The 22486-nt window shown below is 42.7% G+C and overlaps 1 protein-coding gene and 1 long non-coding RNA gene across 2 annotated transcripts in view; one reads left to right on the plus strand and one right to left on the minus strand.

Moving 5' to 3' along the window:
* Positions 1 to 463: 463 nt before the first annotated feature.
* LOC123728949 (uncharacterized) lies at positions 464 to 3644 on the minus strand. The gene is made up of 3 exons (XR_006760634.2): positions 2965 to 3644; positions 2688 to 2764; positions 464 to 2530 (listed from the first exon to the last, which is right to left on the minus strand). It is a non-coding gene; the product is annotated as an uncharacterized LOC123728949 (long non-coding RNA).
* A 2737-nt stretch (positions 3645 to 6381) lies between these two features.
* LOC106578800 (calpain-2 catalytic subunit) overlaps positions 6382 to 22486 on the plus strand; it is a 34862-nt gene continuing 18757 nt past the window's right edge. The window contains exons 1-5 of the mRNA XM_045702300.2: positions 6382 to 6674; positions 7846 to 7915; positions 11312 to 11433; positions 20871 to 21004; positions 22231 to 22399. Coding sequence (XP_045558256.1) covers positions 6438 to 6674; positions 7846 to 7915; positions 11312 to 11433; positions 20871 to 21004; positions 22231 to 22399 — 732 coding nt within the window. The 5' untranslated portion in view covers positions 6382 to 6437. The remainder of the gene's footprint in view (positions 6675 to 7845; positions 7916 to 11311; positions 11434 to 20870; positions 21005 to 22230; positions 22400 to 22486) is intronic.

Below are 22486 nucleotides of genomic sequence, written 5' to 3' on the forward strand. Positions count from 1 at the left end.
AATAAGAATTTGTTCATAACTGACATGGCTAGTTAAATAAAGGTTAAATAAAAAATGAAATAAATCGATGATATTAGCAACATACCCTTATTTTACAGATCCTCTTCTCCTTCAGCCGACGGATGTCTGTATTTAATCCCTTATCATTTCTGCTAACTATATGAACGAGGTGAAATCACAGGAGGCTGCTGAAGGGAGGCCGGCTCGTAATAATGGCTGGAACGGAACCAATGGAATGGCATCTTTGATACCATTCCACTTATTCTGTTCCATTCATTACCATTCCTCCCCAATTAAGGTGCCACCAACCTCCTGTGGATGAAATCTATTTAAATTCATGGTGTCAGAATGCACTGCTGTATTTAAGCAACTCAGAACTAACTTGTTGACATGTTCTGTTGCAGATTCAATGACAGATTAACTCATTGCAGAATGTATCCATAATCATGAATATATCATCAGATTTATTTGACAAGAATGCACCAAGTCACCCATCAATCACATCCAACACCTGAACTCTAACCATTACATTGTTTTAAAGAAATAAAAATAGTAAAAAATGCATAGATATGCCTTACATACATAACTTAAACATCTGACTTGAAGAAAATATTAAACGATTATTCATCAATGCCACAAACCTGGGACATAGATCACCATAGTAACTATGATTACCACTGTATTCAGTCTGAACCCCAGAATAAGCAGAACAGCATTACACAGGTGAAGAAAAGGTAGCAAAAAGAGTACACCACAACACCTTTAAAAACGTGTTACTGAGTCTAGATGCTATCACATCAGGAGATGAACAAGCGAAAGAAGCAGTATTTGGGAGAATGGGTGTAGGTAGGGTGGGTTAATAAAGATATGATTGAGAGTTTCAAAATGTCCGAAGTTGAGGGACCACGGGGCATAAAAGGCATAGTGTGGAATAAGGGGTTGCTACAGGGATGGTTGGCCATGGAATGAACATAACATGTTTATTCCATGGTCAACCCTGGATAGCCAGGGACACATTCCAACACTCAGACATAATAAACAAAGCATGCGTGTTTAGTGAGTCCGCCAGATCAGAGACAGTAGGGATGACCAGAGATGTTCTCTTGATAAGTGTGTGAATTAGACCATTTTCCTGTCAAAATGTAACGAGTACTTTTGGGTGTCAGGGAAAATGTACGGAGTAAAAAGCACATCATTTTCTGTAGGAATGTAGTGAAGTAAAAGTAGTCAAAATATACAGTTGAAGTCGGAAGTTTACATACACCTTAGCCAAATAGTTTTGTAGGCCTCCTTGCTCGCACAAGCTTTTGCAGTGTCGCCCACAAATTTTCTATTGGATTGAGGTCAGGGCTTTGTGATGGCCACTCCAATACATTGACTTTGTTGTCCTTAAGCCATTTTGCCACAACTTTGGAAGTATGCTTGGGGGTCATTGTCTATTTGGAAGACCCATTTGCGACCAAGCTTTAACTTCCTGACTGATGTCTTGAGATGTTGCTTCAATATATCCACATAATTTTCCTACCTCATGATGCCATCTATTTTGTGAAGTGCACCAGTCCCTCCTGCAGCAAAGCACCTCCACAACATGATGCTGCCACCCCTGTGATTCACGGTTGGGATGGTGTTCTTCGGCTTGCAAGCGTCCCCCTTTTTCCTCTAAACATAACGATGGTCATTATGGCCAAACAGTTCTATTTTTGATTCATCAGACCAGATGACATTTCTCCAAAAAGTATAATATTTGTCTTCATGTGCAGTTGAAAACTGTAGTCTGGCTTTTTTATGGCGGTTTTGGAGCAGTGGCTTCTTCCTTGCTGAGCAGTTATGTCGATATAGGACTCGTTTTACAGTGGATGTAGATACTTTTGTACCTGTTTCATCCAGCATACCACCAGGCGTTTGGAAATTGCTCCCAAGGATGAACCAGACTTGTGGAGGTCTACAATTGTTTTTCTGAGGTCTTGGCTGATTTCTTTGGATTTTCCCAAGATGTCAAGCAAACAGGCACTGAGTTTGAAGGTAGGCCTTGAAATACATTCACAGGTACACCTCCAATTGACTCAAATGATGCCAATTAGCCTATCAGAAGCTTCTAAAGCCATGACATTATTTTCTGGAATTTTCCAAGCTGTTTAAAGGCACAGTCAACTTAGTGTATGTAAACTTCTGACCCACTGGATTTGTGATACAGTGAATTATACGTGAAATAATCTGTCTGTAAACAATTGTTGGAAAGATGACTTGTGTCATGCACAAAGTAGATGTCCTAACTGACTTGACAAAACTATAGTTTGTTAACAAGAAATTTGTGGTTGAACAACTAGTTTTAATGACTCCAACCTAAGTTTATGTAAACTTCTGACTTGAACTATAAATAGTAAAGTACAGATACTCCAAAAAACGACTTAAGTAGTACTTTAAAGTATTTTTACACCACTGCATGTCCAGTCATACTCGGGGTCTCAGCGTGTGTCTCTCGACGTTGTTCCGTCTCGGTTGCAGCATTCAAACCGTGGTCATGGTGTGTCTGTGCATCACAACATTAAAGACGATGAGTGATCACAGCATTTCCACAGATTGAGCCATACACACAATACAAGTTAAGCAATGAGGACAGCATTTTGTTGGCAACATGGTGGTTTACACTATGTCTACTGTGTGTGAGAATGATGGAAGAATCTTACCCCACTGCTGTTGGTCCATTTGAGTCTTGGGATGCTTGCTCTCAAAGTGCTGCTTGAATGTCTTTGGGTCTGCATCTCTAAAAGGTAAAGGACAACATGGAGGAAGTAACCAATCTATGGCTTAGACTGAATTCAGAGTTAACACAAATTATAAACTAAGCAATACGATGCAACAAACTACTGCACATATGAAAGACTGTACCACACAGGCCAGTCCAATAGTGTACACATGGAATGGAACCTAAAGGTACATACAGTACCAAACAATACTACTCACCTGACAGTCTTCTGGTCCGCTGATGTTCCCTTCTTAGCAGCCGCTGACTTGGCATCTGTCTAGAAGTTCAAGTTCAACTTGAGCGTTATATATCAATACCATCAAAATGAATCCCTCCCCAACTGTACCCATAGTACAGAATAAAGATTTATAAAGGGTGGACATCTCTAGGTCTGAATGGCAGGAGTGTGTATAAGCTTTTGTTCCAGCCCATACCTGATTACAAATCATAGCCTATCGCCGTGATTCGTTATGTTGATGATTTAAATCAGGTGTTAGAGCAGGGCTGGGACAAAACCCTTCACACACTCCTGCAATGACTAAACCAGACCAAAGCAGGAGAATCGTGTACCAGGTTGAAACAACTAGTTGAGAGGTGATAAGACTCAGGCACACCCATTGGATCTGGAATAGACAAGATGCAAATCACAGGAGGCTGGTGAGGGGAGGACGGCTCATAATAATGTCTGGAATGGAGTGGCATCAAATACATGGTAAATAAGTTTGTGATGTGTTTGGTGCCATTCCATTCACTCTGTTCCAGCCATTATTATGAGTCGTCCTCCCCAATTAAGGTGCTGCAAGTAAGGTTCGCAATTTGACGTCAATAAGGTGACAGTAATTCTACCTCAAAAACAAACGTTTGAATACCAACTAATTTAAAACTCACCACAGCAGGTAGGACTAAATATGGTTACATTACCTTGCCTAGTAGCTAGCTATACTAATGATCTGCTGTCTAAAGGGTAACAGCAAACAGACCAACGTCTTCCTGCAGTAAAGTAAGCACACTCTTGACTCAAGAGATGCTAATCAGTCCATCTATGAATTTCTCATGCATTTAAATGGAAAGACAAATAGACGGCTCATCTAGCCAGCCTACTAAACTAACTAAACTCAGCAACAACAACAAAACGTCCTCTCACTGTGAACTGCGTTTATTTTCAGCAAACATAACATGTGTAAATATTTGTATGAACATAAGATTCAACAACTGAGACATAAACTGAACAAGATCCACAGACATGTGACTAACAGAAATTGAATAATGTGTCCCTGAACAGGGGGGGGGGGGGTCAAAATCAAAAGTAACAGTCAGTATCTGATGTGGCCACCAGCTGCATTAAGTACTGCAGTGCATCTCCTCCTCATGGACTGCACCAGATTTGCCAGTTCTTGCTGTGAGATGTTACCTCACTCTTCCACCAAGGCACTTGCAAGTTTCCGGACATATCTGGGGGGAATGGCCTTAGCCCTCACCCTCTAATCCAACAGGTCCCAGACGTGCTCAATGGGATTGAGATCCGGGCTCTTTGCTGGCCATGGCAGAACACTGACATTCCTGTCTTGCAGGAAATCAAGCACAGAACGAGCAGTATGGCTGGTGGCATTGTCATGCTGGGGGGTCATGTCAGGATGAGCCTGCAGGAAGGGTACCACATGAGGGAGGAGGATGTCTTCCCTTTAACGCAGAGCGTTGAGATTGCCTGCAATGACAACAAGCTCAGTCCGATGGTGCTGTGACACACCGCCCCAGACCATGACGGACCCTCCACCTCCAAATCGATCCCGCTCCAGAGTACAGGACTCGGTGTAACGCTCATTCCTTCGACGATAAACGCGAATCCGACCATGAACCTTGGTGAGACAAAACTGCGACTCGTCAGTGAAGAGCACTTTTTGCCAGTCCTGTCTGGTCCAGCGACGGTGGGTTTGTGCCCATAGGCGACGCTGTTGCCGGTGATGTCTGGTGAGGACCTGCCTTACAACAGGCCTACAAGCCCTCAGTCCAGCCTCTCTCAGCCTATTGCAGACAGTCTGAGCACTGATGGAGGGATTGTGCGTTCCTGGTGTACCTAGGGCAGTTGTTGTTGCCATCCTGTACCTGTCCCGCAGGTGTGATGTTCGGATGTACCGATCCTGTGCAGGTGTTGTTACACGTGGTCTGCCACTGCGAGGACAAACAGCTGTCCGTCCTGTCTCCCTGTAGTGCTGTCTTAGGCGTCTCACAGTACGGACATTGCAATTTATTGCCCTGGCCACATCTGCAGTCCTCATGCCTCCTTGCAGCATGCCTAAAGCATGTTCACGCAGATGAGCAGGGACCCTGGGCATCTTTCTTTTGGTGTTTTTCAGAGTCAGTAGAAAGGTCTCTTTAGTGTCCTAAGTTTTCATAACTGTGACCTTAATTGCCTACCGTCTGTAAGCTGTTAGTGTCTTAACGACCGTTCCACAGGTGCATGTTCATTAATTGTTTATGGTTCATTGAACAAGCATGGAAAACAGTGTTCAAACCCTTTACAATGAAGATATGTGAAGTTCTTTGAAAGACATGGTCCTGAAAAAGGGACATTTATTTTTTTGCTGAGTTTAGCTAGCTAACCATGAGCTAGCTAGCTAGATAACAGTTATTCTGTAAATGAAAAACTTTCCCAAGACAGTTCACAGATGTCCATTTAAACAAATTATGCCAATTTATTCTTTACTAAATTTAGCTAACAGATGTTTAATCCAGAGATTCTTAACTTTGTCCTTCGATTCAGCAGTCTCATCCAAATCATCATGGCCCATTAGCAGCTAATTAACATAGCATTTTTGAAACGCTAATATTGATAAAAGTCACCTTGTCTGAGAAAGATTTACATGGTTATCAAAACGTCACACCTGGGTAAGCCTACGTGAAACACAGCCCTTATTTGAAGTGTTTCTTAAATCCCCTATAGGAAAAAGTAATGCTGGAAAAACGATTGGAACTATTTCTGTGTTTGACCGCTAGGTTTTATGGGTATTATGACTCATACTGTGGTACTCTATAAGGGCAGCATAACTTTTCATTTATGGAAGTTGTTCCTTTCTTTATCAGGCAGGTCATGTGGTTCTATTTGTCGAGTTAGCTATTGTGACAATATTTTACTGTTCGGAAGTGCAAGTCACTTGGTGGTGGTCACTACTGTAACGCCTGGCTGTCATTGAGGCCTAGTAACGGCTGATGGCTAATGCCCCCTGCTGGTAGACATTATTACTGCAACAGGTTGGCCAGATGTGGCATGAACGTCCACAAGTCGTAGGGTAGAGCGACATCTTTCGGCCATCAACCGCACACCTGTGGCTGTCTACCTGTATGTTCATAGCATGGAATAAATTAGAGAATTGACTCAGTCTTTATATTAATCCACCCATATGATGTTCAAAAAGATTATTTCAATTCCAGATGAGTGTACATCCGGAGTGGTTGATCTTCAGTGTTTATTTTCACAATAAATACTTTTGAACTGGTAAACGTTGACGAAATGAACAGTTCCTGATTAGTTCCGGTCATAGAAATCTATGTAAACATTGTAAAAAATAATAATAATAACTTGCACGGACTTGCAGACCACGCCTGAAACTCTAGGGGCGGAGGAGAAGATTTTTTTTACTATTCCACCAGCCCAACTATTTTCCTCTTCACTGTGTCAACGCAGACTTCCACAATGGCTGGGGTGGCATCTACGTTGGCCAAGAAGAGGGCATTGGCCGCTGGGTTTGGCACTAATGCCAACGCGTCAAAGTACCTAAACCAAGACTTCCAATCTCTAAGGAGCGAGTGTCTGAGAAAAGGTTCAATATTTACGGATTGCACTTTTCCAGCTGCACCAGAGTCGCTCGGTTTCAAAGAGCTTGGCCCGAATACTTCCAAAACCAGAGGTGTGCAATGGAAGCGACCTGGGGTAAGTTACTGCGCCTCTTATACTCTCTGCATTTACGCATGATTGAAGTGTCTGCTCTATGACTAGAAGTTCACTGCACTTAAAAAAAAAATATATATATATATATACAAATAGACCAAAGTGTTATTAAAAAGTTTTTCCTATCACTGGAAAAACAATCGCTGTAGCAAGTGTTAGTCGTTTTTAGATGGGCGAGTCCGGATGCGTGTCCTTTTTGATACCCTATGGCTAATCGGTGTAAATCCGTTCACATTGCAATATTATTTTCTACCTAAAGCAACTCATATCTTGGGTTAAATCAATGACCGGCCAGAATGACTCATCCAGCTATTTGTATGAATCTTTAGAGTTACACATCTGATCTGATCCTACAGGTTTTGGCTGCGGTAGATCTGATCTGATCCTACAGGTTTTGGCTGTGGTAGATCTGATCTGATCCTACAGGTTTTGGCTGTGGTAGATCTGATCCTACAGGTTTTGGCTGTTGTAGATCTGATCTGATCCTACAGGTTTTGGCTGCGGTAGATCTGATCTGATCCTACAGGTTTTGGCTGCAGTAGATCTGATCTGATCCTACAGGTTTTGGCTGCGGTAGATCTGATCTGATCCTACAGGTTTTGTCTGCGGTAGATTTGATCTGATCCTACAGGTTTTGGCTGCGGTAGATCTGATCTGATCGATCCTACAGGTTTTGACTGCGGTAGATCTGATCCTACAGGTTTTGGCTGCGGTAGATCTGATCTGATCCTACAGGTTTTGGCTGCGGTAGACCTGATCTGATCCTACAGGTTTTGGCTGCGGTAGACCTGATCTGATCCTACAGGTTTTGGCTGCGGTAGATCTGATCTGATCCTACAGGTTTTGGCTGTGGTAGATCTGATCCTACAGGTTTTGGCTGTGGTAGATCTGATCTGATCCTACAGGTTTTGGCTGTGGTAGATCTGATCTGATCCTACAGGTTTTGGCTGTGGTAGTGTTGACAGTAGATCAACTCCATGTCTAGGCTAACTCATGTGTACATACATTATCTCCCTGAGTAAAGATAGTGTATGACTGTAAACAGGGCTGCAAAGATTGGCCTCAAATTTGTCATATTTTGTGTGTTACTTTTATTGAAGTTCTCAGTATATCTTTCACAGTCTTACTTGTGTTTTGATCCCTCCCTGAATAGGAACTGGTGTCCAACCCAGAATTCATCATTGGTGGAGCCACGAGAACCGACATCTGCCAAGGAGGTCTGGGTAAGTCTACCTTTTATAATAGGTCTGGGTAAGTCTACCTTTATAATAGGTCTGGGTAAGTCTACCTTTATAATAGGAGGTCTGGGTATATCTACCTTTATAATAGGTCTTGGTAAGTTTACCTTTATATTAGGAGGTCTAGGTAAGTCTTCCTTTTATATTAGGAGGTCTGGGTAAGTCTGCCTTTTATATTAGGAGGTCTGGGTAAGTCTGCCTTTTATATTAGGAGGTCTGGGTAAGTCTACCTTTATAATAGGAGGTCTGGGTAAGTCTACCTTTATAATAGGAGGTCTGGGTAAGTTTTCCTTTATTTCCGGAAGCAAAACAGGAACCATACCAAAACCACAGGGCCAGTTTGCAACAGTGTCCATGCTTTCATCTTTGAGGAAGAGATGGTATTGTAGTCAAAGTAAATGTGATTGATGTAATAGCACAACCAGTTGTTGCTTTAAACAGTTATTTCTTTAAGGTGATTTGTTTTCCTAGACTACCAATGAATAGCCTCCATCTCAGGTTGTATTCTCTCTCACGAGGTATAATAAGGACTCAGCGGTCTAAGGCACTGCATCTCAGTGCAAGAGGTGTCACTATAGTACCTGGTTCGAATCCAGGCTGTATCACATCCGTGATTGGGAGTCCCATAGGGCCGGCGCACAATTGTCCCAGCGTCGTCCGGGTTTGGCCGGAGTAGGCCGTCATTGTAAATAGGAATTTGTTCTTAACTGACTTGCCTAGTTTAAATAAAGGTTAAATAAAACATTTACAACAGGAATATATTTATATGGAAACCAATCCAGTAAGCATGCTGGGAGGAAGTCCGGTCACTCTTTATGTGGATAGTCTCATATAGATGATCGACAGATGGTCATACTATCAACAAACTCTCTGTTGATAACCAACTGCTTGATAAGGTTAGGGCTAAGGTTAGGGTAAGGGCTAAGGGGTTAAGTTTAGGCTTAGGATAAGGGTTAAGTTTAGAGTAAGGGCTAGCGTTAGAGTTAGTAGATACTGAAAATGTTACTGATAGTCCATCTGTAGATAGTCCATCTGTAGATAGTCCATCTGTAGATAGTCCATCTGTAGATAGTCCATCTGTAGATGCTCTAATGACTATCCAAGTAAAGGGTTACCTGAAGTCCTAATCAAACCATTTACTGGAAAGCTCATCTATTCCTTTGAAAATGTCAATTTAGTCTTCATGTTAAGTTTATTTATTTTAACCTTTTATTTAACTAGGGCAAGTCAGTTAAGAACAAATTCTTATTTTCAATGACAGCCTAGGAACAGTGGGTTAACTGCCTTGTTCAGGGGCAGTACGACAGATTTGTACCTTGTTGGCTTGAGGATTCGATCTTGCAACCTTTACGGTTACTAGTCCAACGCTCTAACCACTAGGCTACCTGCCGTCCCTACACTCTAACCACTAGGCTACCTGCCGTCCCTACACTCTAACCACTAGGCTACCTGCCGTCCCTACACTCTAACCACTAGGCTACCTGCCGCCCCTACACTCTAACCACTAGGCTACCTGCCATCCCTCCACTCTAACCACTAGGCTACCTGCCGTCCCTACACTCTAACCACTAGGCTACCTGCCGCCCCTACACTCTAACCACTAGGCTACCTGCCGTCCCTACACTCTAACCACTAGGCTACCTGCCGTCCCTACACTCTAACCACTAGGCTACCTGCCGTCCCTACACTCTAACCACTAGGCTACCTGCCGTCCCTACACTCTAACCACTAGGCTACCTGCCGTCCCTACACTCTAACCACTAGGCTACCTGCCGTCCCTACACTCTAACCACTAGGCTACCTGCCGTCCCTACACTCTAACCACTAGGCTACCTGCCGTCCCTACACTCTAACCACTAGGCTACCTGCCGTCCCACACTCTAACCACTAGTCTACCTGCCGTCCCTACACTCTAACCACTAGGCTACCTGCCGTCCCTACACTCTAACCACTAGGCTACCTGCCGTCCCTACACTCTAACCACTAGGCTACCTGCCGTCCCTACACTCTAACCACTAGACTACCTGCCGCCCCTACACTCTAACCACTAGTGTAGTGAAGCCTCAACCTCAACCGTTAAATCATCTTCTTCTCTTCGGTGTGTGTGTGTGTGTGTGTGTGTGTGTGTGTGTGTGTGTGTGTGTGTGTGTGTGTGTGTGTGTGGTACAAGCAAACAGTTGCCTAGAGCAGGGTAAACTAGTACACTGTTCTAACCCAGAGCAGGGTAAACTAGTACACTGTTCTAACCCAGAGCAGGGTAAACTAGTACACTGTGCTCTAACCCAGAGCAGGGTAAACTAGTACACTGTGCTCTAACCCAGAGCAGGGTAAACTAGTACACTGTGCTCTAACCCAGAGCAGGGTAAACTAGTACACTGTGCTCTAACCCAGAGCAGGGTAAACTAGTACACTGTTCTAACCCAGAGCAGGGTAAACTAGTACACTGTGCTCTAACCCAGAGCAGGGTAAACTAGTACACTGTGCTCTAACCCAGAGCAGGGTAAACTAGTACACTGTGCTCTAACCCAGAGCAGGGTAAACTAGTACACTGCTCTAACCCAGAGCAGGGTAAACTAGTACACTGTTCTAACCCAGAGCAGGGTAAACTAGTACACAAGTAGTACACTGTGCTCTAACCCAGAGCAGGGTAAAGTAGTACACTGTGCTCTAACCCAGAGCAGGGTAAAGTAGTACACTGTGCTCTAACCCAGAGCAGGGTAAACTAGTACACTGTGCTCTAACCCAGAGCAGGGTAAACTAGTACACTGTTCTAACCCAGAGCAGGGTAAACTAGTACACTGTTCTAACCCAGAGCAGGGTAAACTAGTACACTGTTCTAACCCAGAGCAGGGTAAGCTAGTACACTGTTCTAACCCAGAGCAGGGTAAGCTAGTACACTGTTCTAACCTAGAGCAGGGTAAGCTAGTACACTGTTCTAACCCAGAGCAGGGTAAGCTAGTACACTGTTCTAACCCAGAGCAGGGTAAACTAGTACACTGTTCTAACCCAGAGCAGAGTAAGCTAGTACACTGTTCTAACCCAGAGCAGGGTAAGCTAGTACACTGTGCTCTAACCAGTCGTGTTAGTTGACAGTAAATAGCGGTGCTCAGGTCTGTCTCTCAGACAGCATATTCTATAGCGTGAGAGTTTGAGAGAGCAATGGCCGGAGTCGACTAAACCAGTTAAACTAGAATGAACGCCTCACTCGCTTATCGTAAACACGGTAGTTAAGCCATGTTTAGCCAGGTTAGGGACGGGGCCCGCCCAGAGGGAGATGTGTTGATCATTTGACTCATTTTGCATAACTCATCTTTAGACACACACACACACACACACACACCCACACATACCAAACATGTGTCTCCTCTCTGTTCTCTGCAGGTGACTGCTGGCTCCTGGCAGCCATTGCCTCTCTAACCCTGAATGAAGATGTGATGGCCCGGGTCGTTCCTGAAGGACAAGGCTTTGGACGTGGAGAGTACGCTGGGATCTTTCACTTCCAGGTAGAGATAAGCTCAAATTCTAGAGTTACAGGCTGGATCACAAAATGGCAACGTGTGCATTACTTTTGATTAGGCTCTCTATAAAACAGCCATATTCAAACCTTTTCAGCAGGGGGTCAAATTTCTTTCCACCAGAATTACTGTTATTTTCTCCATGACCTTCCCGCGATCCCGACCCCACCCCAAATCGAATTTACATTTACGTAATTTAGCAGACGCTCTTATCCAGAGAGATTTACATTAGTAAGTGCATACATTTTAATGACTCAACCTTATAATCCCTACATTTTTACATCAACAAATAACCTTCAATTCATTACATTTTAATCTCTTATCAATATGAAAATAAACCAATAAATGCATTTACTCAATAGTTTTATTAATTATTATTATATTTTTCAAAATTATCTTTCCCAGACAATAATTTGTACTCTGAATTTTCTGTTCCTAAAATGTTCATTTATTATTTTATTTTAAATTTTGGCAACCGAACTGCAGTTCCCCCCCGACCCCGACTTTGAATACCACTGCTATGAAAGAAACAGTGCCATTTGGTGCTATATTGTGTATACAGTATTAGAGGTCGACTGATTATGATTTTTCAACGCCGATACCGATACCGATTATTGGAGGACCAAAAAACCCGGTGCCGATTAATCGGCTGATTTTATTTATTTTTATTTATTTGTAATAATGACAATTACAACAATACTGGATGAACACTTATTTTAACTTAATATAATACATCAATAAAATCAATTTAGCCTCAAATAAATAATGAAACATGTTCAATTTGGTTTAAATAATGCAAAAACAAAGTGTTGGAGAAGAAAGTAAAAGTGCAATATGTGCCATGTGAGAAAGCTAACGTTTATGTTCCTTGCTCAGAACATGAGAACATATGAAAGCTGGTGGTTCCTTTTAACATGAGTCTTCAATATTCCCAGGTAAGAAGTTTTAGGTTGTAGTTATTATAGGAATTATAGGACTATTTCTCTCTATACAATTTGTATTTCATATACCTTTGACTATTGGATGTTCTTATAGTCACTTTAGTATTGCCAGTGTAACAATATAGCTTCCGTCCCTCTCCTCGCTCCTACCTGGGCTCGAACCAGGAACACATCGACAACAGCCACCCTCGAAGCAGCGTTACCCATGCAGAGCAAGGGGAACAACTACTCCAAGTCTCAGAGTGAGTGACGTTTGAAACGCTATTAGCGCGCACCCCGCTACCTAGCTAGCCATTTCACATCGGTTACACCAGCCTAATCTCGGGAGTTGATAGGCCAGAAGTCATAAACAGCGCAATGCTTGAAGCATTGCGAAGAGCTGCTGGCAAAACGCACGAAAGTGCTGTTTGAATGAATGCTTACGAGCCTGCTGGTGCCTACCATCGCTCAGTCAGACTGCTCTATCAAATCATAGACTTAATTATAACATAATAACACACAGAAATACGAGCCTTAGGTCATTAATATGGTCGAATCCGGAAACTATCATCTCGAAAACAAAACGTTTATTCTTTCAGTGAAATACGGAACCGTTCCGTATTTTATCTAACAGATGGCATCCATAAGTCTAAATATTCCTGTTACATTGCACAACCTTCAATGTTATGTCATAATTACGTAAAATTCTGGCAAATTAGTTCGCAACGAGCCGGGCGGCCCAAACTGTTGCATATACCCTGACTCTGCATGCAATGAACGCAAGAGAAGTGACACAATTTCACCTGGTTAATATTGCCTGCTAACCTGGATTTCCTTTAGCTAAATATGCAGGTTTGAAAATATATACTTCTGTGTATTGATTTTAAGAAAGGCATTGATGTTTATGGTTAGTTACAGTTGTGCAACGATTGTGCTTTTTTCGCAAATGCGCTTTTGTTAAATCATCCCCCGTTTGGCGAAGTCGGCTGTCTTTGTTAGGAAGAAATAGTCTTCACAGTTCGCAACGAGCCAGGCGGCCCAAACTGCTGCATATACCCTGACTCTGTTGCAAGAGAAGTGACACATTTTCCCTAGTTAAAAGAAATTCATGTTAGCAGGCAATATTAACTAAATATGCAGGTTTAAAAATATATACTTGTGTATTGATTTTAAGAAAGGCATTGATGTTTATGGTTAGGTACACGTTGGAGCAACGACAGTCCTTTTTCGCGAATGCGCACCGCATCGATTATATGCAACGCAGGACACGCTAGATAAACTAGTAATATCATCAACCATGTGTAGTTAACTAGTGATTATGATTGATTGATTGATTGTTTTTTATAAGATAAGTTTAATGCTAGCTAGCAACTTACCTTGGCTTCTTACTGCATTCGCGTAACAGGCAGGCTCCTGGTGGAGTGCAATGTAAGGCAGGTGGTTAGAGCGTTGGACTAGTTAACCGTAAAGTTGCAAGATTGAATCCCCGAGCTGACAAGGTAAAAATCTGTCGTTCTGCCCCTGAACAAGGCAGTTAACCCACCGTTCCTAGGCCATCATTGAAAATAAGAATGTGTTCTTAACTGACTTGCCTAGTTAAATAAAGGTGTTAAAAAAAAAAATCGGCCAAATCGGTGTCCAAAAATACCGATGTCCGATTGTTATGAAAACTTGAAATCAGCCCTAATTAATCGGCCATTCCGATTAATCGGTCGACCTCTATACAGTATATAATGTGACTATACAGCTTAAATTAACCCTGCCAGACATTACACCTTATTCTCATTCTGGAGAAAGCTAGAATGGCTGGGGATGAGACAACCATAATTCAAACCCTGCCTTATGTTGTCTCATATCTGTGGTATTAGATAACTATGTGACACAGTATGAACAACACCCACATGAAGAGGCCATGGTTCGCTCGCAACACAATACAGTACCTTTGTCAAAGCCACAGTTAGGTAGGGCGTATCCTCTGTCAGACGTGTAATACACCCTGGAGAAGGGACAATCAGTTAAGTCACTTTTGGATTACCCAAACTCAGTAACATGATGTGATTACTTTCAGTTACTTTTGGATTACCCTCAGTAACATGATGTGATTACTTAGTTACTTTTGGATTCCCCAAACTCAGTAATGTGATTACTTTTAGTTACTTTTGGATTCCCCAAACTCAGTAATGTGATGTGATTACTTTCAGTTACTTTCGATTAAAGTAGCTGTATTTTTGCTGGTAACGTAACTGATTAAAGTGTTTTTGTTTTTCTGTAATCATATTACATCTAACTGACTACAAGCTACGTTACCAACAACCCTGTATAAAATATGCACCGTTTTCCCCCCATCCAGATGGGTCATTGTGTTAAACTGAGACTAGGGTGTCCACCCACTCTGCCCAGAGCGGGTGAAAAGACGGGCTGCTTTGGTGATGAAATGTAACTTCCTTATGTTATAAAATACATTTTTTTACCAAGACCAATATAATTCTTAATGTTCTGAATTGTTCAGTGGCATCTTTCTCTAACATGTCATTAACATTATTTCCAAAAAAAACTAAAACCGTAGGATTTCATAACCTAAGGGACAGATTTAAATGAACTAGGGGAGAGGGGCTGGTTCAACTCAAGGTGTCATTAAAAAAATGCACCCCCCATCCCTCCCTCCCCAACATTACAAATGTTTCCACATGACCCTCCCCTTGTATTGTAAAATAAATTGACCACCCTCCCCCTCAGAATTAACTCAGAATAATGTTTACCACCAAAAATACTTGAAAATGTTTTGGAGAGCCGTACACTCTAGGAGCTCAGATGCAATAATTTAAAAACCTAATATCCAACATTTCCACCAAAAATAACAATAACTGTAGTGACTGTGTTTATAAAATGTTGATATGGACTTTGTCACTTCAGCATGCTTTTGTGGCACAGTCAATCTCATACAGGGCTACGGGCCAGAAGGTTGAGGGTTCGCCGACCACAGTCAATCTCATACAGGGCTACGGGCCAGAAGGTTGAGGGTTCGCCGACCACAGTCAATCTCATACAGGGCTACGGGCCAGAAGGTTGAGGGTTCGCCGACCACAGTCAATTTCATACAGGGCTACGGGCCAGAAGGTTGAGGGTTCGCCGACCACAGTCAATCTCATACAGGGCTACGGGCCAGAAGGTTGAGGGTTCGCCGACCACAGTCAATCTCATACAGGGCTACGGGCAGAAGGTTGAGGGTTCGCCGACCACAGACAAGCTCACTCTTCCTGCCTGTTTCATTACACTACACTATCAATGATCAGCTAGGGGGAAAATCATATTTTCTACATTTTGATACCATATTTATAATTAAATCAAATACTGTATATGTAATGGATTTTTCACCAACAGGTTTCTGTGCCAATGCACCACACAACCAATGAACAAACCATACCGACTTCGGGCACTTCAACACCACAATAATAGACTGGTATTCATCTCGACAAACAGAAAATACATCCCAGCTGGCCTTATCTTGGTCCAGTAAACAATACCCCTTTTTCCAGTTTATTTGTCATGTTCTCTGCATCCATTATGCTGCCACATCTGTTGTGGTGTTGGAGTTTGTTTTAACCAATTTATGATATGTTATAAGTCACGTGCATGCGATGCATACATGTGTTACGTAAAGAGAGCAAGGGTTAAAGGAATAGGGAATGTTTTTTCCTAAACAAATGATGTATTTCGGTAACAGAACTTTTCAAGTAAGAAACTAGAAATGTGGGTGATTATGTTGCAGCTTCAGCACCACGGACAGCGCGATAAACACTGTTTCTGTGCTTTGTATAGTCCCTTTGTCGCTGCATGACTTATGAGGATTTACAATGTTGTGGTAGCTTTCTGCAAAGTTATTTCCGCTGGTCGCAAAAAAAAAAAAAACAACAGTAACATGACATCAACTGAATTAAATGTAAAAGGCTTTGAAAATAAAAAAGCTTACGTTACGCTCAGTTGACATTTCACAGAGATACGCTTGTTTTTCTGATAAATCTTAAAACTGATTTTGCATTAATATAAAAAGCGTAAACTCAGAGCGTCTACATAAATACTACGTCATGTCTAAACATCGATATCCATCTTACCATCTTACTTCTATATTGTTTTATGTCTTCCGTATTGGAGAAGAATGATGAGTTCAACGGTGAGCCTGTCAGCCTTAATTCTCTCACAGCATCCAGACTGGCTGACACAATGCTTTTTATCCAGGTTCTTGACCACTTTCTCTGCCTTCCATTTATTTAGTCACCCTAATTCAGGTCATCCTACAAGGTAAAAACTCCAATAACCTTTTTAAACGAATTATGATAGATTCATGAGGTTTGGACCATTTTGTTTTCTAAGAGTATTATCTACACAATTAACATATTATTAGGAGAGGCTGCTGTCTGTCAACACTACCACTAGGAGAGGCTGCTGTCGGTCAACACTACCACTAGGAGAGGCTGCTGTCGGTCAACACTACCACTAGGAGAGGCTGCTGTCTGTCAACACTACCACTAGGAGAGGCTGCTGTCTGTCAACACTACCACTAGGAGAGGCTGCTGTCGGTCAACACTACCACTAGGAGAGGCTGCTGTCTGTCAACACTACCACTAGGAGAGGCTGCTGTCTGTCAACACTACCACTAGGAGAGGCTGCTGTCTGTCAACACTACCATTGGGCAGTGGTGGAAAAAGTACTACATTTTCATTCTTTTGTAAAAGTAAAGATGCCTTAATAGAAAATGACTCAAGTAAAAGTGAGTCACCCAGTAAAATACTACTTAAGTAAAAGTCAAAGTATTTGGTTTTAAATATAATATATGCTAAAATTTACTTAAGTATCAAAAGTAAAAGTATAAATAATTTAGAATTCCTTATATTAAACAAACCAGACGGCACCAAGTAAAGTTCAGATACCCCAAAAAACGACTTTAAAGTACTTTACACCACTGACACTAGGAGTCGCTGCTCTCCTACACATATCAGCATTGTCTAGAAACAATCCCTTTAACCCTACCACCCTAGACACTAGAAACAATCCCTTTAACCCTACCACCCTAGACCCTAGAAGCAATCCCTTTACCCCTACCACCCTAGACCCTAGAAGCAATCCCTTTACCCCTACCACCCTAGACCCTAGAAACAATCCCTTTACCCCTACCACCCTAGACCCTAGAAACAATCCCTTTACCTCTACCACCCTAGACCCTAGAAACAATCCCTTTACCCCTACCACCCTAGACCCTAGAAACAATCCCTTTACCCCTAGACCCTAGAAACAATCCCTTTACCTCTACCACCCTAGACCCTAGAAAGAATCCCTTTACCTCTACCACCCTAGACCCTAGAAACAATCCCTTTACCTCTACCACCCTAGACCCTAGAAACAATCCCTTTACCCCTACCACCCTAGACCCTAGAAACAATCCCTTTACCCCTACCACCCTAGACCCTAGAAACAATCCCTTTACCTCTACCACCCTAGACCCTAGAAACAATCCCTTTACCTCTACCACCCTAGACCCTAGAAACAATCCCTTTACCCCTACCACCCTAGACCCTAGAAACAATCCCTTTACCTCTACCACCCTAGACCCTAGAAACAATCCCTTTACCTCTACCACCCTAGACCCTAGAAACAATCCCTTTACCTCTACCACCCTAGACCCTAGAAACAATCCCTTTACCCCTACCACCCTAGACCCTAGAAACAATCCCTTTACCCCTACCACAATAGAAACTAGTGGATCTCAAGGTTGATTCTGGACGCGACCATTCCTTATCAGGTATGAAAGCTAAGGGACGTACCGATAAGTTCTGGAAGTTTCCATTGTGTTAGGGTGGGAGGCCCTAGTGAGAGGTGTGGTGTGGGAAACTTTGGGGTTAGCGCAGAGGACAGCTCAGTCAGTCAGAAGGAGGTTTTATGCACTCGCACATTCCCCATCATGGATCTAACAGAAACTCCCTCCAGCTAATTCTTACACCAATATTGTTGACAGGGAGTGTGGAAGTGGTGGAAACTCCCTCCAGCCAATTCTTACGCCAATTGTTGACAGGGAGTACATTTTGCTTATGGGCCCTTCCCGACAATGCAGAGAGAAATAGTAGAACAATAATAATGAGGAATAAATACACAATGAGTAATGATAACTTGGATATATACACGGGGTACCAGTACCGAGTTGATGTGCAGGGGTACGAGGTAATTGAGTTAGATATGTACATATAGGTAGGCATAAAGTGACTAGGCAACAGGATAGATAATTAACAGTAACGGCAGCGTATGTGGTGAGTCAAAAGAGTTAGTGCAAAAAGGGTAAATGCAGATAGTCGAGGTAGCTATTGGTTAAAGATGCACAATACAGAAATCACTCCACCATTTCCTGGTTGCTAAAATTCTAATATTTCGCCCTAATTTCAGTTTATGTGACAAAACAAGCAAGTATAGTATAGAGAATCATTGTACCATCTAAACCGCGATGAAATATGTTTTCCATAACCGAACATAGTGTATTTTCAGCAGTTTGAAGCTGGTGTACAAAACCGAAAAGTAAAAGACGCAAAAATGAAACTTGGGAAGCATAGAAATAGTGCACATAGAACAGATCAACTGCTTTGTAGACTTGATTTCAATGAGAATGACAGATCTATAACTCACATTTCTATGTGAATTTGGCCCGGGTCGCATAAAAAGTTATATAATGCAGCTTTAACAATTTAACTAACTATTTAGTAGTCTTATGGGTTGGGGGTAGAAGCTGTTCAGGGTCCTGTTGGTTCCAAACTTGGTGCATCGGTACCACTTGCCGTGCGGTAGCAGAGAGAAAATTCTATGGGTGGCTGGATTCTTTGACCATTTTTAGGACCTTCCTCTGACACCGCCTGGTATGGAGGTCCTGGATGGCAGGGAGCAAGGCCCCAGTGATGTATACTCACAGCGACTATGGAGAGCGTAATCGCACCGTCATCCGGAACAGCTGATGCTCTCATGCATGGTTCAGTGTTGCTAGCCTTGAAGCGAGGATAGAAGTTATTTAGCTCGTCTGATAGGCTCGCATCACTCGGCAGCTCACGGCTGGGTTTCCCTCTGTAATCCATGATAGTTTGCACGCCCGGGCCACACCTGACAAGCATCAGAGTCAGTGTAGTAGGATTCGATCTTGGTCCTGTATTGACGCTTTGCCTGTTTGATGGTTCGTTGAAGGGCATAGTGGGATTTTTTTATAAGCGGACAAATTAGTGTCCTGCTCCTTGAAAGCGGCAGCTCTAGTCATTAGAAACTGTGGTCATTAGCTCGGTGCGGATGTTGTCTGTAATCCATAGAGATAAGTACGTACAATGCACTTTTTAATGGAGCGGCTGACCGATGTGGTAAACTCCTCAATTCCATCGGATGAATCCCGAAACATATTCCAGTCTGTGCTAGCGAAACAGTCCTGTAGCTTAGCATCCGCTTTATCAGACCACTTCTGTATTGAGTGCGTCACTGATACTTCCTGTTTGGATTTTTGCTTGTAAGCAGTTATCAGGAGGATAGAGTTATGGTCAGATTTGCCAAGTGGAGGACAGGGGAGAGCTTTGTATATGTTTCTGTGTGTGGAGTAAAGGTGGTCTAGAGTTTTTTTCACCTCTAGTTGCACAAGTGACATGCTGGTAGAAATTAGGTAAAACGGATTTCATTTTTCCTGCATTAAAGTCACCACCTCTGGGTGAGCATTTTCTTGTTTACTTACGGCCCTATACAATTGTGCGGTGTTATTGCAAGCATTGGCCACCCCTCATAGCCTGGTTCCTCTCTAGGTTTCTTCCTAGGTTTTGGCCTTTCTAGGGAGTTTTTCCTAGCCACCGTGCTTCTACACCTGCATTGCTTGCTGTTTGGGGTTTTAGGCTGGGTTTCTGTTCAGCACTTTGAGATATCAGCTGATGTAAGAAGGGCTATATAAATAAATGTGATTTGATTGGTTTGTGGTGGTAAATAGACAGCCACGAAAAACATAGAGCCATCTTCTCCTTCATCAAGTGTCTGGGATTTGGGTCTGATCCGGGATAATCCATGTGTCTTTCGCCTCTGACTCATTGAAGTAGTCCTGGCCCAAATCGAGGTTAATGATAGCTGTTCTGATGTCCAGAAGCTCTTTGCGGTCATAGGAAACGATGGCGGAAACATTATGTACAAAAAAAAAGTTCAGATCAGTACAAGAAAATATACAAAATAGCACAAATGGTCAGGAGCCTATAAAACTGCCGCTATTCCCTCCAGCACCATTCTCTGCAAAGAGTTCTGGAATGTTTGTCCGGCACCCTTCTCTGCAAAGAGTTCTGGAAAGTTTGTCCGGCACCATTCTCTGCAAAGAGTTCTGGAATGTTTGTCCGGCACCATTCTCTGCAAAGAGTTCTGGAATGTAAACCATTCTTTCGTTCTGGAATGCAATGTGGATCCTTCTCATTTGTTGAAGTGGAAATGTGGAATGTTGTCTATTGTGGTCCTCTTCAGTTCTGGCAGTTCGGTGAGTGGGTGGACGTGGTGATTGATGACCGGCTGCCAACGAAGGATGGAAAGCTGCTGTTTGTTCACTCAGCCGAGGGCTCTGAGTTCTGGAGCGCCCTGCTGGAGAAGGCCTACGCCAAGTAAGATACAGCACCGTAATACATACAGTACATGGTTTATGCTAAGTAAGATACAGTATTAACACAACATATTCAGTACATGGTGTAAACATTGTATGCCAAAGAGTTCTGACATTGCCTGTCCAGTATTACCTGATTCCCAGGTAATACTAATCCAGGATTTGCGGTGTGTTGCCTGAAAAAAGACTTGGGCAAAGAATTTCGGCAGGCAAGAAAATGGCCTTGCCGAAATACTCCCCCCCCCCTTCTAATTTCCTTCATTTTGTCACTAGAGTCAAATACTTTCGATGGCACACAAAGTCAAATACTTTCTACTGAACTAACTTCACGTCAGGATAGGCAACCAAAATTAATAATGAATGTATGTGTGTTATTAAACATAGAGGAGGGCGTAAAATGTAGGCAAGCAATAAACATTTCAGAACAACTACTAGTCAAATAAGACATGGGAGAGATGACACATTTTTGGCAAAGAGATTTATTTATAGACTAATACACTTGAAACAAATAGCCAAACCTGAAAACTGCAGAAATTACTAGTGCCTCCCCCTAAATCAAACCGCCATATAAAATGAAACTTCTGCTACGTGATCATTGACAGCTGCCTTGAAGGACACAAATAAAACCTGCTTTCTGCTACTAAGATCAGTGAAATGTAGGCTGAACTGACAACGGAGTGAAGAGCAGAAATCTCAACTAGCAAGCAAGTCGCAACAAGGAAGAATTGAGTGTGTGCGTGTTTACGCGGAAGGGGGGAGAGATTTTCAGCACAACACCGGCAACACCTTTCAGATATAAAGAAAAGGCTTAAAAAAGAAAACCGTCTTGGTTTTGAAAGGTGTCTTTTTTTTCTGTTTGTCTGTGTCTCTCTCTGTCTCTCTCTCTGTCTCTCTGTCTCTCTCTCTCTCTCTCTCTCTCTCTCTCTCTCTCTCTCTCTCTCTCTCTCTGTCTCCCTGTCTCTCTCGCTCTCTCTGTCTCTCTCTCTGTCTCTCTGTCTCTCTCTCTGTCTCTCTCTGTCTCTCTCTCTCTCTCTGTCTCTCTCTGTCTCTCTCTCTCTCTCTGTCTCTCTCTCTCTCTCTCTCTGTCTCTCTCTCTCTGTCTCTCTCTCTCTGTCTCTCTCTCTCTCTCTCTCTCTGTCTCTCTCTCTCTGTCTCTCTCTCTCTGTCTCTCTCTGTCTCTGTCTCTCTCTCTCTGTCTCTCTCTCTGTCTCTCTCTCTGTCTCTCAGGGTGAATGGATGCTATGAGGCTCTGTCAGGTGGCTCCACCACTGAGGGCTTTGAGGACTTCACAGGAGGGATAGCAGAGAACTATGACCTGAAGAAGGCTCCCTCCGACCTGTTCCAGATCATCAGGAAAGCCCTGGCGTCTGGAGCTCTGCTGGGCTGCTCCATCGATGTGTGTACAACTTCAGAATATAACATTATATTACTATTATCATCCAGTTTGAAGTTTCAGGTTTAATTTGCCATGTGTAATGAAAAC

The sequence above is a fragment of the Salmo salar genome, chromosome 19 (assembly GCF_965601325.2).
Source record: "Salmo salar chromosome 19, fSalSal1, whole genome shotgun sequence".
Classification (NCBI taxonomy): Eukaryota; Metazoa; Chordata; class Actinopteri; order Salmoniformes; family Salmonidae; genus Salmo; species Salmo salar.